Source organism: Apodemus sylvaticus, chromosome 19 (genome assembly GCF_947179515.1).
Source record: "Apodemus sylvaticus chromosome 19, mApoSyl1.1, whole genome shotgun sequence".
Lineage (NCBI taxonomy): Eukaryota > Metazoa > Chordata > Mammalia > Rodentia > Muridae > Apodemus > Apodemus sylvaticus.
Window position 1 is genome coordinate 65,984,813 of NC_067490.1, and position 17,961 is coordinate 66,002,773.

The 17,961-nt window shown below is 38.6% G+C and overlaps 1 protein-coding gene and 1 long non-coding RNA gene across 2 annotated transcripts in view; both read left to right on the forward strand.

Annotated features, from left to right (window-relative positions):
* LOC127669735 (leukocyte immunoglobulin-like receptor subfamily B member 4A) overlaps positions 1 to 15,219 on the forward strand; it is a 30,296-nt gene extending 15,077 nt beyond the window's left edge. The window contains exons 3-5 of the mRNA XM_052163928.1: positions 10,186 to 10,488; positions 13,470 to 13,505; positions 14,073 to 15,219. Of these exons, the coding sequence (XP_052019888.1) occupies positions 10,186 to 10,488; positions 13,470 to 13,505; positions 14,073 to 14,218 (485 nt within the window). The 3' untranslated portion in view covers positions 14,219 to 15,219. The remainder of the gene's footprint in view (positions 1 to 10,185; positions 10,489 to 13,469; positions 13,506 to 14,072) is intronic.
* Positions 3,848 to 6,245, forward strand: LOC127669737 (uncharacterized). The gene is made up of 3 exons (XR_007974418.1): positions 3,848 to 3,908; positions 4,049 to 4,084; positions 5,985 to 6,245. It is a non-coding gene; the product is annotated as an uncharacterized LOC127669737 (long non-coding RNA).
* Positions 15,220 to 17,961: the final 2,742 nt, after the last annotated feature.

Here is a 17,961-nt window from a genome sequence, read left to right on the forward strand (position 1 = left end):
CACTTGTTGGTTTGGTTCTTACACTGGGCTGCAGACATATTATTATCTCTAGTATTGATTAGATCTTCCTCATCCTGACAGCCCTCGTTGGGAAGAACACAGAGTGTTAGGCCTGCCAGTGAAGTTCATGGAATGGCACACTTTTTACCTTGTCTGGTTGTACCTCAGATAGACCTGAATATTTCTAGGGTCTCATATGCCTCACCAGGAAAGGAGGCAGAGCTGTGTTCCTGGTGATGCACTCAAATGACAAATTGTAGCTCATCTCTGCTGGCTGAGAAATGGAGCGGTATGACCTGTATATCCCAGGGCTCCAGGAGGCCTCCTTAGGATGGAAGGCAATGGAGTTAGGGGGACAGAATGAAGTTTAACTCTGATTTATATGCTTCAGGTGGATGTGGCAGCCAGTTCTAATTCTTAATGGGGAGATGCCTCATAGTCACGTTTATTTTGCAATGTATCTATTTATTTCAAGAATATTGTATGAATCATTTATGACCTTAAATATGAAAGAATATCTTCCTCAAGGTAGGAAAATGTAGTTACTTATTTTCCTGCATGTATACCACATTGTACCTCAATTTTTCTCTGTGTTTTTATAGTGGCTGAGAGGTAAATCATTATACAGAACAAAAATGCAAAAAGGCAAAAAATGGTGGTGAGTTACTTTAATCCTGTCATTCAGAAGACAGATGTAACAGAACTGAATGGTTTTCAGGCCCGTCTGATTTAGATAGCATGTTCCAGACCAACCAAGTTTACCTTTGAAAACACTGAACCATTATTTCTTCAAAAATGGAAAATATGAATTATTTTATCTCACTCCTACTTTTAGTAGAAACGGCTTCTATTTCTGTCCATTTATTACCATACCGGCTACAGCTTGCCCTAACCATTCATTTTACTTTTGCAATATCTTCTATGTTTTCTTCTGTTGTTTTCCCAAAATGTTCTAAAAGAAACCCATAGAACAAAGTTAGGTCTTGCTTATATGTCCTGATCAGAGTCCATCACTTAAATATGACATGACAGAAACTCAAGAAGATTTAGAGGCAAGAGCCATGGAGGAATACGTCTATTGACTGGTTTCCATGCCTACTTGAACATGTGTTCTTTGATTCTTCTTCATTGGAAGATCCTTTTCCAGCCTTTAACTCTGAGGTAGTGTCAGTCTTTGTTATGAAGGAGTCTTTATGCTGTAAAATGCTAGATCATCTTGGTATATTCAGTCTGATAGGCTATGCATTTTTATTGGTGAGTTGAATCCATTGTTATGTGCATGTGGTTCTCTCCTTTTGCCTTTGTTGTGAGTCAATTAATATCTTGTGTCTTGTTTTTGGTTTTTTGTTTGTTTGTTTGTTTTTGGTGTACACACCATCATTGTGTTGGGGTTTTCCTTCTAGAGTTTTCTGTAGAATTGTATTGGTAGATAGATATTTTATTAATTTTGTTTTTTTCCTGGAATTTTTCAGTCTCTCTATTTATATTGATTTAATGGTTTGCTTGGTATTGTAGCTTTGTCAGGCATTTGTGTTCTCTTAGAGTATGTATGACCTCTGACCCAGCTCTTCTGTTGGGAACACTTTTGTTTCCCCATTTATATTTATTGGAACTTTTGCTTAAGATTGTACCCTTTTCTGGCACTTTTGTTCTCTTAGAGTATGTATGACATCTGACCAGGCTCTTCTGCTTAGAAGTCTTATAGGTCTTCCTTTATATGTTACTTGACCAAATTTCAATTGTAGTTTTGAATATTCTTTGTTCTGTGCATTCATTGTTTTGATTATTACATAACAAGAGGATTTTCTTTTCTTGTCAAATTTATTTGGTGTTCTATAGGCTTCTTGTACAATTATCATCTCCTCCTATAGGTTGGGTAAGCTTTATTCTATGATTTGGTTGAAATATTTTCAGGTCCTTTGATCTGGTAATGTTCACTCTCTTCTCTCCCTGTTATTATAATATTTGATCTTTTCATTGTATCCTGGATTTCCTGGATGTTTTGGATTAAAGGTTTCTTATGATTAGAAATTGTGTTGACAGTTGTGTCAATCTCTTTTAAGATATCTTCTGCACCTGAGAATGGGTATTTCAAACTCCACCCATTTACCTAAAACGTTTATTTTCACCTCCTATCTTTCCAGATGAGACATAATGGGAAAGAGATGGTGATTTTTGTCTCAGCTTTAAGAAATGTGGAGAAAATTTATTTATTGTTTATTTTTTGTTTCTATCTTCAGATTTCCAAAAGTACGTTATGAAATTCCATTATATCAATGCTAAGATATATAACTTATTTAGTATGGAGAGACATAGATTGTGTTGGGAACAGAGTATTTGATTGAATGTTAAGATTTATCATGTTCTGAAAAATATGGGTACTTTTTCTTTATTAGTTTCTTTATTAGTTGCATTAAAACATGTATTCTGTAAATTTTACAGTTTTGGTTTTCATCACATTACTTTATTATCGGGTCTGAAGACTACATAATCACTATGTTCTTCATTTTCTCTATGTAATATACAGGCAAGTAAAGAAAGGGAAATGTTGATATTCTACTTATAGATGCTGAACTGAGACTATATGTATGCCAGTAGTTCAAGAATAATTAAAACCACAATGGTTTGATTAATTCAGTGAAAGGGGCAAACAATTCACTACCCACACAAGAGTTAATACTGCTAAAAATAGATAATCAATGATAACTAAGTGTGCATTCACGAACTAATGATTGTAATTGTTATTACACAACTAAAGGCCACTTACATGAACATGGGAATTTTTTTTTTTTAAAAATCTATGCCACCAACAAAACCCTGTAAGTCATTTACTCTTATTTATCTATTTCAAGAATTAATAATACATGCATGAGTACTAATGTTGTGCAAAACTCCCATCTTCCATAATAAATTGCTTACATGAATAGTAAACAAAAAATGTGTTGACATCACAGGTACTGATATTGGAAAATGAAACCCCATCTTTCTTTCAAGGCATCCTCAGAGGATAAATATCCTCAATGCACACGCATCCCGAGAACATGTTGATACTATTATCTTTTGGGCTCATAAAAGCCAGTCACTATAGTTCAGGTGGAAGAATGGACGATTACGGTACTAAACTGAATAATAAATCCAAAGGTTCCTACATTCTTATGCCCAGAAAGTAAAGTTAAAACTCTAGAATAAGAAAGACCTTAAGTTAATAATCTTTCAGGATGATCTAAGTCTTATGGTATCCACACATTTACAACATCTTGATAATGCAAGCATGTAGAAAAAGAGGTCAGCCTTACAGAAACAAGGAAAAAGAGAGAAAAGTCTTGGTAAAATGTTGTTCCCTAGTTGCAGTGGATCAGGACAATTTGGCATAATGAAGGAGACCACTGGATTATAGCCAGCAATGAGAACTGACGTGCTATGAGGTAAACCTTCAGGAATATATGATTAGAGTCTGTGAAGCCCCTTTGGATTACATCCTCCAATTTAAAGAGCATGGAAGGCTCTTGTCTTAGAACACAGTCTTGGTTTGGACCAACATCACATTTCCCTAACCTGCATGTATAATTGTTTCTAGTTTAAAAAATAATGTCCTTCCTTTTGAATGTACTCTGGCTTTGAAAACAGAGGGATGGTGGGAAATCTTTGAGAAATAGAAAAAAAAAGTTCTTTAAAAGCACTTCAGAGACCTGAGTGATTACTCAATCCTCTCTACTGAGAAAAATACAGAAGTTACTCCTGTAATAGCTATGATGTTAAATAACCCCAACAGGAAGAACCTGCCCACAAGATGATATCTGTATATTTCCTGATGTTACAGAATATTTGCCAGACTGGCCCAGGAGAACATCTACGGACACTGCTAGGACTCACCATGATGGCCATACTCACAGGGCTGTTGTACCTGGGTGAGATATGAACAGGGGGTGTGGATGCTTACTTCTGTAAGGGAACCTACTCAACATCCAGGTTTAATTTCACATTGACAACCTAGGGGATCCCATCTGCCTCTCAATGTGAAAAGGTCTGAGAGAAAATTTTCTTTCAGGTCTTATTGTGGAACCCAGGACTGCAGTACAGTCAGGTGAGTGTCTCCAGCCATCCCCGGATTTGATTCCTCGCTATGATGAGAAAATCTCTATTTTACTGTCTAGAGGGTCCAATATTCACAATGGTAGTGGGGGGAAAAGCATTCATGTGATAATGTCTTCTTCCATGGGAGTTTTGTGTTCTAAGATATGATGTCGAAGGAAGATGTTCTGGGACTCAGCCTTTGATTTCTTCACAGAACACCTCCCAAAGCCAATTATTTGGGCTGAACCACTCTCTGTGATTGCCTTACATACACCTGTGATTATCTGGTGTCAGGGTTCCTATGAGGCCCAGGAGTATCGTCTGTATAAAGGGAGAAATGTAGATCCTTGGGACACTCAATTCCCTCTGGAAACCAGGAATAAGGCCAAGTTCAACATTCAATAGACAACAGTCAGCTATGCAGGCATCTATAAGTGTTATTATTAGAGTGATGCTGGATTTTAAGAGCACAGTGATGCCATGGAGTTTGTTGTGACAGGTGAGTGGACACTCAGGGATCCCAGCATGGGCTTTCTGCTAAGATGGAGATCTATTCTCCAGGAGCTCTTCTCTCAGAGTCCAATCCTGGAGGACAATATGTGTAACTCATGATCATTTCACATTCTACTTCTTGTATGCCAGGAGCATATGAAAATCCAAGCCTGTCAGTCTGGCACAGCCCTGATGTGACCTGTGGAGTTTTCATAGCCTTTACTTGTAGCTCACACATAGGATTTGACAGATACATTATGATCCAGGAAGGAAAACACCACCTCTTAGGGATCCTGGAATCACAGTATCAGGACAATCATTCATTCCAGGCTACATTTGTTGTGGACGCTGTTACTCCCAAACACAATGGAACATTCAGATGTTACAGCTTTTTTAAGAATAAACCTCAGGTGTGGTCAAACTCAAGTGACCACCTTGACCTTAGTCTCAGGTAATGTTCTCACATTTTTCTCTTTCCTAAGATGTTCTCTTGCTTAGAATAGGAGAGAGGATGTCGTCATTTAAAAAAATCTTTTTGATACCAAAATCATTTACCCCTCATTATAAGTTTATTACTCAGCATCCCCTGAAGTAAGTTCCTCCAGCATTCACTATAGATTAGAAGAGGTGTTTGAGGGAAACGTACAATTCACCAAGTAATTAGACGTTGTCACTATACTATTTAGATTTCTACTGTTTTCTTAAATCACCATGATGCAAAATAATACATGGAGAAAAGAGTTTATTCCATTTGATAGCTTATAGTCCATCATGGAAAGAATTAGGGGGATATACTCAAAGTAGTAACTGAAGCGTAAGCCATGATTTGTACTGTTACAGGTTTTCTCCCTAATACCTACTAAATTGCTTTAACATCAAGATCCAACTATCCAGAGTAAACATCAGCCATAGACGTTTGGCCTTCCCACATCATTTGTCAATAAATCATAAAAATATTTCCACATTTTTCCTGGAAGTCAATATGATACACATGTTTTGAAGTTTCATTGATGACTCTAGGTCATATAAAGTTAGAAAAAAATCTAAACAGAACATGCCTTCAGTGCTATAATTAGTCCTTCATTCTCAATTGTCGTTACTTCCTAAAATACTGTGCCTAAACTCATGGTAATTGCTACTCAACAGAGGCATTTGGTATTCATAATGCACACACTCAGTCAAGTAATTGTGAGTCCCTGAGAGTTTCTATCCTCTCCAGCATTAAATGATATGCTTTTTGGAGTATTCGCTGTGAGAGCTGTGATCTTTACAAATGTCCAAGAACCCATAGGCACAAAATTTGTATACAACAACATCATATTTGAATGAACTTATGGTGCAAAATGAGGACCCACAGAACAAGGCAGGGCATAGTCAAGAGCTGGGAGCTCAAACATTCTCTTCTGCTTCCATTTTAGCAGATGCCAAAGAGAGGTCCCTTACCTACACTGAAGATGGAAAGTGATGACTCTCCATGAGGGGATACACATTGTGTTGAGATATGTTGGTGAAGCCTTCAGTGAAGTTCAGAAATTGAGCAACTGGACTTGCTCTCCACTTAGATGACTGGTTCCTTACATAGCTTATGGTCCAATATCTTTCTCTACTTGTATTTCAGACCCTCCTTTACTCCACCTTTTATCTCCTGCTTTCATGAAAACATTGAATAATTTTTTTTTTCTAGGCTTCATCTCCATGAACAAATTTAATGAGTATTTAAGGGACATCACAATGTCATTTGGAGTTTCTGACTGAGGAAAATCCTCTTGTATGACCTTTTACCTTATTTCTGCAAATTAAAATAACAGATGTTCCCATACTTCGACATAATTTAATCAAATTCTTTGATTCCTTGTTAAGTCAGACAATGAGAACATTCAGAAAGCATGAACAATTAAGAAGCAGGTGACAATGAAATTTCCAAATTAAGAGATAGGCACAAAGAGTCTAGTTCTGTCAGGGAGAGGGAGCCTCTATACACAACAATTTAGTGCTAGAAAATTTTGGCATGACTTTAATTCTCTGACTTCTTTATACAGAAGCCCCATCCTCACACCACCAATGTCACACAGTTGAAAATCTCATCAGAATGCTTTCAGCTGCCTTGGTTCTTATGACTATAGTGATGATGCTGTTAGAGGCTTGGACCTTCAAGAAAGTGGAACAATATTCAACCAGGAGATAAACAAGAAAGACTACTTGGCTCCACACCTGAACAGACAACTGAAACGTGTTGAGCAATCCCATACATGTGTGTAAAACCTGAGTATTCCTTAAGGTTTTATACTCAGAGAAGTTCAATGTAATAAGCATATTCTGAGTGTGGGGAATTCTGGAGATTACATTCAAGAGGATTTTTCTTGTTCGTCTCTGCTCCTCTCCCCACACTTCACTGTGAATATTTGCTTGCTTCTTCTCTTTTGAACACCAGGTGTTATGCATGCTCTGAAACTTTCCATCACCTTCAAATAACATTTCCTCTAAATTTCCTGAGTCAATATTGTTCATTATGAGCCTTTACCTTTATCACTGAGAAAGACAACAACCATACCCACAATTTGTACATCTCCTCAAACTTCTGAGAAGTTAGGACAATTATTCTGAAGCTGTGCACTTTTCACATCATTTTGCACTCATGAAACACCATTTTTATTAAACAAGATGTCCACTCCATATTTGCTAATCATTATGTGCATTACTCCAAATGATCTCATAATTCCAAGCTAAAGTCATATGTGGGTGCTTCTATGTTATGGACAGTCCCAGCCAGAACTAAATCCAAGGGAGAATTCTGGATATCAGGAGAGGAAACAGGTCTAGTGAATAACAAGCAGAAACAATAACACACACAAGCAGCTGGAATCTGATTTTTTTTTTTTTTTTTGGTATCTCCTAGTCCAGTCCAGTTAACATGTCAAAATAAGCATCACATTCATCTGTTAAAGCTTCAGTTTTCTCAGGCAGTACAGGGTGTTTACACATAGTCCTTCCATAATACGGTTGGACAATTGGCACATGCATATAAACGGCTTCATCTTGCCCCCCCCCCCCCTCCTGCTGTCATGCTAGACTGGGGCCTGGTGAAGGGCGGCTCCCTGTCCTAGCTTCCCAGTGTTGATTGTGGCATTGCAGAGCTTGGGAAGCTGCCTGGCTCGCGCTGTCTTCCAAGAGCACCTCTGCCTAGTAGGCCCACTGCATTCTTCACTGTGCCATGCCAGGGGCCACCACAAGCCACTGGCGATCAGCTCTGGTAGCTGACTGTGGCCCGCAGCTCAGTGAACTAACCAGCTGCAGCCCTTAGGCCCAGCCCGGTGAACTAACTAACTAACTATCCAGTGTCTCTCTGAGTAAAAATTATCTACAGTCTCCTGAATCACACCTGGATAAGCTAAAAAATGTTGTTTTGCCCAAGGACTCCCTGGGTGGGGTCTGCAAAGTTCCTCACAGGCTTCCATTGCTATCCTGGTAAGCCAGGGTAGAGATAGCCTGACTGCATAACAAGCAAGGTCAAGAGTTAAAGGCAGAACAGGATTGTCTGGTCTGCTGTGGTTGTCCCTGAGATATCCAATTCAGTTGCAAAACAGAAAGCCTGGCCTCTGGGGTGTGGAAAGTAGATTCAAGCTATGAACCAATTCAAATGTAAATTCTTTCTACCTTGTCCAACACCCACTTGTAAGGGCAAGGACTTTCTATAAGGTTCTCCATATGTAAATATCCTTAGGTTCATATTGTTGTTTGTCTATGAATCTACAAACCCTTTTAGCTCCTTGGGTTCTTTCTTTAGCTCCTCCTCTGGAGACCCTGTGCTCAGGCCAGTTCTTGGCTGAGAGCATCTACTTCTGTATTTGTCAGACAATGACAGAGTCTATCAGGAAACAGCTATATCAAGATCCTGTCAGGTAGGACTTCTTGGCATCCACAATAGAGTCTGGGTTTGTTCACTGTATGTGGGATGGATCCCCAGGTGGGTAAGTCTCTGGATGACCTTTCCCTCAGTCTGTTCCACAGTTTGTCTCTGAATCACCTCCCATGTGTATTTTGATTCCCATTCTATGGTCTTACAGGAGCTTTGCAATTTTATGAGCTCCCATTTGTTTATTCTTGACCTAACAGCATTAGATATTAGTGTTCTGTTCAGGAAATTTCCTGTATATTTTCGATTAGGAGCTTTATACATTTTGAATTTGCATAGACAGTTTTGTCAATCTCTTCTAAGTTATCTTCTCTGTCTGAAATTCTTCCCTTTATCTCTTATATTTTGTCGGTGATGCTTATGTCTGCAGTTCCTGACCTCTTTCCTAGGTTTTACATTTCCATGTTTGCCTCTATTTGTGTTTGTTTTATTGTATTTAAATTCACTAATTGGGTTTGGACAACTTCATTCATTTCCCTCACCTGTTTTATTGTGTTTTGATTGTGTTTCCATGCATTTCTTTAAGGGATTTATTTGTTTCTTGTTTATATGTGTGTACATTTGTTTTCCCGTATTTCTTTCAGTGAGATATTTATATCCTCCATAAAAGACTCTATTATCTTCATGAGATAGTACTGTTGGGTTAGTTGCCCAATTGCCTTTATGCAGAGGAACTCCTGGGATGTCTTCAGGCTATGGTGTCTTCAGAGGAATGGACTAGCTGACAGTCTTCACCAGCAGAAATTGCAAGCTGGAAATCTATGAGGAAAAGGGAAAACATTTCTCTAAATGAAGTTCAGAGAACTGAGAGATTAGTCAATCCCCTTTGCTGAGGAAAGTATAGAAGTTTCTCTTCTTATAATAACCATGATGTTGAAAACCCATGACAGGAAGGACCTGCCCCAAGATGACGTCTTTATATAAGCTGATGTTACAGAACGTTTGTCAGAAAGGCCCAGGTTTAATTTCACATGGACACCATAGGGATTCCCCTCTGTCTTTCTTTGTGAAAGTGGTCTGAGAGAATGTTTTATTCCAGGTCTTATTGTGGAACCCAAATTGACAGGACAGGCAGGTGAGTGTCTCCAGCCCTCCCAGTGTTTGTTCCTTCAGTGTGATGAGAAAACCTCTAATTTACTCTCTAGTGAGCCAATTCCTCAGAGTGGTGATGGGGGAAAGCATTAATGCTCTAATATCTTGGTCCAGGGGAGGTTTCTGTGCTAGGATGTGGTGTCTGAAGGAAGATGTTTTGGGACTCAGCCTTTGATTTCTTCACAGAACACCTCCCAAAGCCCATCATCTGGGCTGAGCCTGGCTCTGTGTTTGCCCAACATTCACATGTGACTATCTGGTGTCAGGGTTCCTGGGAGGCTAAGGAATATCATCTGTATAAGGAGCAAAGTGTAGATCCTTGGGACGCTCAATTCCATCTGGATACTAGGAATAAGGCCAAGTTCATCATTCAACATATGACAACCACCTATGCAGGTGTCTATAAGTGCTACTATAAGAGTGCTGCTGGATTTTCAGAACACAGTGATGCCATGGAGCTGGTGATGACAGGTGAGAGGACACTCAGGGATCCCAGCATGGGCTCTTTCCTGAGATGGAGGTCTATTCCCCGTGAGCTCTTCTCTCAGAGTCCAATCCTAGGGGACAATGTGAGTAACTTCTGTTCAATTCACATCCTGCCCCTTATATCCTAGGAGCATATGAAAAGCCCAGCCTGTCAGTCTGTCCCAGCACTAATGTGACATCTGGAGTTTCCATAGACTTTACCTGTAGCTCATACAAGGGATTTGGCAGATTCATCCTGATCCAGGAAGGAAAACACCACCTGTTATGGACCCTGACCTCACAGCATCAGTTCAATCAGCCATCCCAGGCTACTTTTTTTCTGGATGCTGTTACTCCCAACCACAATGGAAAGTTCAGATGCTATGGCTTTTTTAGGAATGCACCACAGGTGTGGTCAAAATCAAGTGACCCCCTTGACCTCATGGTCTCAGGTAAGCATCTCCCTCCCATAATCATTTAGTGTTTTGGGCTACTTGAGTCCTTTTCCTAAGATTATCTCTGCCCTAGATTAAGAGGGAGGAAGCTATCAGGTTAAAAACAGGGTTCAGTTTAAAAGTCATTCACCCTTCAATATTGGAGTTGTAGTCCAAATCCCCTGATACAAAAACCTTCCTCCTTGTCTCATTGTAATTTAGCAGTGGCAGTTGACTAGCTCACACAATTGGCAAAGTGATCAGATGATGTCACTGTACTAGTTAGAATACTGGTTTTTTTTTTTTTTTGTTGTTGTTGTTGTTGCAAAACACCATGATCTAAATAAAACGACTTACTGAGAAAAGAATTTATTCCACATAATTTTGTGTAGAGCATCATGAAATAATTAGATGTAGATGAGCAAGCTAGAATTGGGGTAGATATCTTGAAGGAGCAGTGCTCACAATTTTACTTTCAATTGATTGCAGAATTGCTTTTTTTTACACAATCAACATCTAAAAAGTTAGGATTAGAATAAACCACAATGGTCTGGGCTCTCATAGATCAATGAATCAGGAAAATCTTTCCGCAGACATATAAGCATTTTTCTCTAGTGCAGCTTCCTCTTTCCAGATTTCTCTAGCTTGCATCAAATTAATAAAATCTAAAGAAAAAAATCTTCAGTGGCAGACAGATACTGCACATTTTCCTTTTTATTATTTCTTAAAATCATGTGCCTAGACTCTTGGTAATGGCTGCACAGCAGAGACTTTTTGTACCTCCTTTGCTCATATTCAGTAAGGCAGTTTTCAGTCCCTCAGGTGCTCCATCCTCCCCATAAATCCAATGATCAGAATTTGTATATGATTGAAGAGCTGAGCTGTGATCTTCACAGAAATACAATAACCCAGACCCCCCAAAAATCTGGTCTGTATCAGGGAGACATCCTTTTGGAACTAGTGTCCAGACTGAGATAGAAAGAAACAGGACATAATAAAGTATCCTGAACTCTAATGTTCAACTCTCCATCAACATCTGGCAGAAACCAAGGACCAGTCCACTATGGCCTCTGAAGATGAGGCCCTCCTGTCAGTGGGTATAACAAGAATTGAGATTAGTATGAACCGGTGAATCCCCTGAAGTTGAGAAAGTGAGAGATCTTGACTTACTTGTCACTTAGGTGATATGTTCCTTACACAGCTCAGGGCTCAATTTTTCTGTGTACCTAAATTTCAGAACCCCCCCTTTACAAGAACTTCTGATTGCTTGGGTTCCTGATATTTCTGATAAAGTTTATTCCTAGTCCCCAGCCACATGGTGGAATTTTGTTGGATAATAATGGAAGATAAAAATGATCTTTTGATATTCAGAAATGGGGAAAAACCATATTCTCTGAGTACTTTTCTTGACTTCTGCTAGTGTAAAGTAACTTTTTTGCTCACACCTTCGATTTACTCCCTGCATTTTCCTTGGCTGTGACATCCTGGGTGAGGAAGGAGTCTCTTCCATTGAATTCCAGTTCTGGATTGATTATGCTCCCTTTGCCACAAGGATGGTGACACAGGACACTGGTGCAGACTCAGAGCCAATGCAAGACAGCCAACTGCTTTCATGATCAAATAGCTTAAGATCTGTGTTAAGGACAAGACTGGAAATCAAATTCTGGGTTCAAACCCCAGCTTTTTACGTTTATTTTAAATGACTAGGCCAAGTGAACTTTTCTCTGTGAGTCTTGATGTAACCAGTAGCTGACTGGTGAAAACACACAATTCCAGGTTGAATGACTGTGATATTGGGGACCATGAATGGGCTAGGTACATAATAGGTGCTAGGGTAAGTAACTTCCATGCTACTTATGTTCTGCATGCTGTTACCACCGACAACAATGGAACATTTATGATGCTGTAGCTCATTTCAGAGTGAATCACAGGTGTGGTCAAAATCAAGTGACCCCCTTGACCTCATGGTCTCTGGTAAGTACCCCCACACATTATATTTTGTTGTATTTGATCATTCTGGTCACTTTTCTAAGATGATGTCTAGCCTAGAATAAATGAGAGGAAGCCTGAGATTTAAAAATTCTTTTCATTCCAAAGATATTTATCCCTCATTACAAGATTATCACTGAGCATCTCCTGAAATAAATAAGTTCCTGTAGGATTCACTGTAATTTAAAAGAGGTAGTTGAGGGAGACAAAAAATTCATAAAGTAGTAAGACTTTTTTTTAATATTCTACTTAGATTTCTATTGTTGTAGTAAATCAACATGATCTAAAGCATTACTGGGTAGAAAATATTTATTCCATTTCATAACTTATAGTTCATCATGAAAAGAATTAAGGGTAGATACTCACAGTAGTAACTGAAGCAGAAGATATAGTTTAACATTGCTTAAAGGCTTTCTCCCAAAAAAACTGCTAATTTTTTTAAAATCAAGATCCAAATATCCAGGGTCAAAATCACCCATGAATGTTTGGCCTTCCCACTTCAACTTTAAATAAATCAGATAAATCATCTCATGTTTTGACTATAGGCCCATATGGTACACATGCTTTTCTTTTCTTTTTTTAATTGAAGTTGTCTCTTTCAAGATAACTCTAGCTTATATAATGTTAGCATAAATCTAAAGAGAACACATCTTCAGTGGTAGACTTGGTCCTTCATTCGCACTTGTCTTTATTTCCTAAAATACTGTGACCAGACTCATGGTAATTGCTGCTCAACAGAGGCATTTAGTATTTATAGTACACAAACTCAGTCAAGTAATTGTCAGTCCCTCAGAGTTTCTGTTCACTGCAGAATCCAAGGATATGGTTTGTAGTGGATTGGTGGGCATAGCTGTGATCATTACAAATGTCCAAGAACCCAGAGGCACAAAATTTGCATACCATAGCACGGTATCCAAATGAACTTATGGTGCAGATTGAGGACCCACAGAACAAGATAGGGCATAGTCAAGAGCTCGGAAATCAAATAATCATTTCTCCATCTTGGACAGATTCCATTGACAAGACCCCTACACACACTGAATATGGTAAGTGATTACTCTCCTGGAGGGGATAAAACTTGAGTTGAGATCATTATATGTTGGCGAAGCCTCCTCTGATGTCAGAAAGTGAACCAACTGGATTGTTGTGCACTTAGATGACCTATTTCTTACATAGGTTAGTCTCCAATATATTTTTCTATCTACATTTCATACCCCTGTGTATTCTACATTTTATCACCTGCTTTCATGAAATCTTTAATGAAGTTTCTTTCTAAGCTCCATGAACAAAATTTAATGAGTGTTGAAAGGAAATCACAATGTCCTTTTTATATTCTGCCTTCCTCTCTGACCATTTCTATTATTTCTACAATTTAAAGCAACAGGTTTTCCCATATTTCTTATAATATACCCAAATTTTTGATTCTCTCTGAACTCAGACAACAGGAACATGCAGGAAGCATGACCAAAGAAGAAGAAGTTGAGAAAGAAATTTCCAATGTAAGAGACAGGCACAAAGGGTCTAGTTCTGTCAAGGCAAGGGGGACTCTGTGTACAACAATTTCACATGAGAAATTTTTGGTGTTACTTTACTTCTTTGACCTCTTTATGCAGAAGCCCCAGCCTCACATCACCAAGGTAACACAGTTGAAAATCTCATAATGATGGCTTTAGCTGCCTTGGTTCTTGTGGCTCTTGTGATGCTGCTGTTAGAGGCTTGGACCTTCAAGAATGTGGAACGAGATGCAGTCAGGGGATGAACAAGAAAGATTACAAGGCTGCACATCTGAAGAGACCACCGAAATGTATTGAGTGATCCCATACATCTGTGTAAAGAAAACTGGGTATACCTTAAGTTTCTACCTTCAGAGAAGGTCAAGTTAATAAGCATGTTCTAAGTGTGGGGGAATTCTTGGGATTACATTCAAGAAGACAGTGCTTGTTTTACTAGGCTCTTTTCCCCACTGTTAAATGAGAATATTTGCCAATTTGTACTCTTCTGAACTCCAGGTGCTATGCATATTCTGAAAATTTCTATCAGTTTCAAATAACATTTCTTCTACATTGCCTGAGTCATTATTGTTCACCATGGTTCTTTCCCTTTATCGCTGAACATAGTTGAAATAGAACTCACATTGAGATAAGCCAGATTTCTGAGTGAAAGGGTTTTTTTTTGGAATTAATTCCCTTGAAATCTATCTGAAATTTTCTTTAACTTCAATGTGCATTACTAGGACTCTGATTAGTCGTCTATCAACAACTTATTTGCTTACAAATCAATGACTCTATTAAGAACTAAAGAGGTGGCATACTATTGTCTTGATTTTTAAAGTTACCATAAATTTTACATATAGAATTTTAAAATCTTTGATATTTTGAAACACTTGTACATGAGAACAGGACATACTGACAACAAACATACCCACAGTTATCACATCTCCACAAACTTCAGAGTAGTTAGGACAATTATTCTGAAGTTGTTCACTTTCCATTGTATTTTACACTAGCACTCACAAAACACCATTTTATTAAACAGATTTATTAATGTTTGTTAATCATATGTATTACTTCAAAGTACTCATAATTCCAAGTTAAAGTCGTAAGTGTGTGGTTCAGAAGTGATACATATTTGATGTTTTCCTTGCAATTTGAAATCTCACTCTTCATTGAAGTTTACTCCAAAAGGAATTGTGTATGACACATTTGTCTGTCTGGATATAATCATTAATTTTGAATATTAAAGTTTCACCTAATTTGGGAAGCATGGTTTCTTTTAAAAGATATTTTATTAATTCATTGAAAATCTCATGCAATGTATTTTAAACATATGTCTATCTTCTCCACAGCTTCTCCCCAAATGTTCCTTATCTGCATACACTTTAACAGCTTCTGGGAAGATAAAATGTTTTGTATAAAATTACACCTTTATTCCTCTTAGAATATGTTGACTGATATATCTCCTTGACAACTTATTTCATTTTTTTTTTCGAGACAGGGTTTCTCTGTGTAGCCCTGGCTGTCCTGTATCTCACTCTGTAGACCAGGATGACCTCGAACTAAGAAATCTGCCTGCTTCGGCCTCCCAAGTGCTGGGATTACAGGCATGTGCCACCACTGCCCGGCAACAACTTATCTCTTTTGACAGAAATTTAAGCACAAATTACTTACTTTATATGTCTCAGGAGGAACACATCAGATCTTCTTTATTTCCACAGGGCTTAATCTATTGATACAACTTATTAAAACAATGTTACTTCCAACTTCTTCAAATGTGATCAAGTTAAAAATATGCTCTTCTACATTCCTGTGTTCCTGTGAGAATTCATCAATATTGGCCATGTCACAATAAAATCACTGCTTCTACCTTGATCATCATATTCTTTTCTACCAAGTTGTTGCCATGAATAGTATTGCTCTAACCTTAAATATTTAATATTTTGTGGCATACTCCTATTTACATACCACTGGGTACTCTTATATTAGTCGTCATGTATCATTAAGTTCTAGTATGAGATGGGACTAAATGCACTGTTAGTCACTAATTTCATTCCTAACATGTAATAGGGTGAACAAAGAACCAGGACAGAATTTTAAGAAAAAAATTATCAAACTAATTTTATATATCTGGTCAGTTCTAATTGGGATATCATTATGAAGTCCATAAATAAATATTATTGGGGATTTTTACTTTGTTATATCATTATTTCATATATTGATATAATGGATTTAGTCATTGAAAGCATGTTGTTTTCTTACACCATATTCCTTTTCTTATAATTAGATAAAATGATGAGCCATAGGAGGCTTACAGGTGAAGACTGGAAGCTTTCTCAACTGTTAATTAAACACGAATAAAAGGAGCTTGTGAGGAAGAATGCACTGTGTACACTCAATCAGCTAATGATAAAAAGAAAGAATTTCACAGATGGTGGAATTTAGTGTTATGGTATATCTTCTCTCATTCACTCATTGCAGAAGTTACCTATTTTACTTGACTCCAAAATCTACCTTACAGTTCATTATACAGACACAGAGAATAGAAAATCTAGTGGCTGCCATCTAGACCAAATCCACATCTATAATACAAGAGCTCTATAAATCTCAACTTGAGACACATTAGTATTATTAGTTCTTTAATAAATGTATTTGTTTTTTTTTTTCATTTTAACTCCATGGTGCTATTGCTCCTCTCCCCTTTTCTCCAAGTCACAGCTTCACAAATCACTCCCCCATTACACCCTAGCTTTTAGCCTCACAGTAAAAGACCCCCTTAGGTACAATGAATCTCTGGGGAATAAATTCTAAGCAAGACAAATCATGTCCTTTCCCAAAGAGGCCCAACAAGGTACCCCAAGTGGAGATAGAAGTTCTAATGGCTGATTACAGAGTCAGAGAGGGCTGTGTACTTCTTTTTAAAGGATCCATATGATTTGAGTTAAAAGTTGTGGCCTCTTTGCGAGAAATGCTGCTAACCCTTGAGAGACTTGAGGTCTCAAGGTGTGTAGAAGACTGTTGGAGTGGGAGTGAGGGCTGGAGACATTCTCTTGGAGAAGGGGGAAAGGTATTGTATTGGGAGTAGTAGTAGGCAGCAGACCAGGAGGGGGATAAAGTCTGGACTGTACAAAAGGATTGAAGTATAAAAATAAACAAATTTTAAAAGGATCCAAATGAAGATGGTGCTGCATATCTGCTACACATGGGTAGCAGTCCGGCGTCCAGCCTTTGCATGATCTTTGGTTGTTGGTTCAGTCTCTGTGAGAGCCAAGGACCACGGTGTCCCGCGCTATTCGTCTCACCAGCAAGAACGCACGCAGGACACTAGGATCCTTCTGCAACCAAGCCTTTATTTAATGCTTTGCGTGGAGGGGACCCCGCGCCCAACATGGACACCGTTTATATAACCCTTGGCGTGGCTTGTACACACATGATTGGCTGTTTACTCATGACCTCATTCGAGTGCCCCGGGACGGGCAGTTTTGGCGTGAAAATACTCTTGCACTTGCACAGATAGCTTATTCACTAAGAAAGCGGAGCTGGCACAGTGGAAGCCGGCGCCATCATGTAATGGCGAATACAGCCGCAGCTTTCCACATCTCTCCCTTTTAGTTTTATTAATAAATGCAAGGCACTCTGTAATGGATGAAGGTAGAGGTCGAATCCCTAGTAAGGTGAGTAAGAGCACCATGTACAGAACAAGACCCTTAGGTTCCTTCTCCCAGGTTCGTCCTGACCTGCACTCGTGCTGTTTCTCCTAGGGGAGGGACACTTGGACACACAACTCTCATGCAATTCGACTTGTCTTCTAAGAGTGTCCAAGACTCTGAACAACCCTTATGCGGTGCTTAACCCGACAATCCATCAGAGTGAAAGGACTTACTCACTCATCCCTGTGCAATGAGTCTAACCTCTAGGGGTGCAAGAGCCGAGCAGTCCAGTGCTTGTAAGATTATTTTAACATGGATAACCAGATCTCTGGGGAGGCGCCTTGATTAATAGCCGCAAG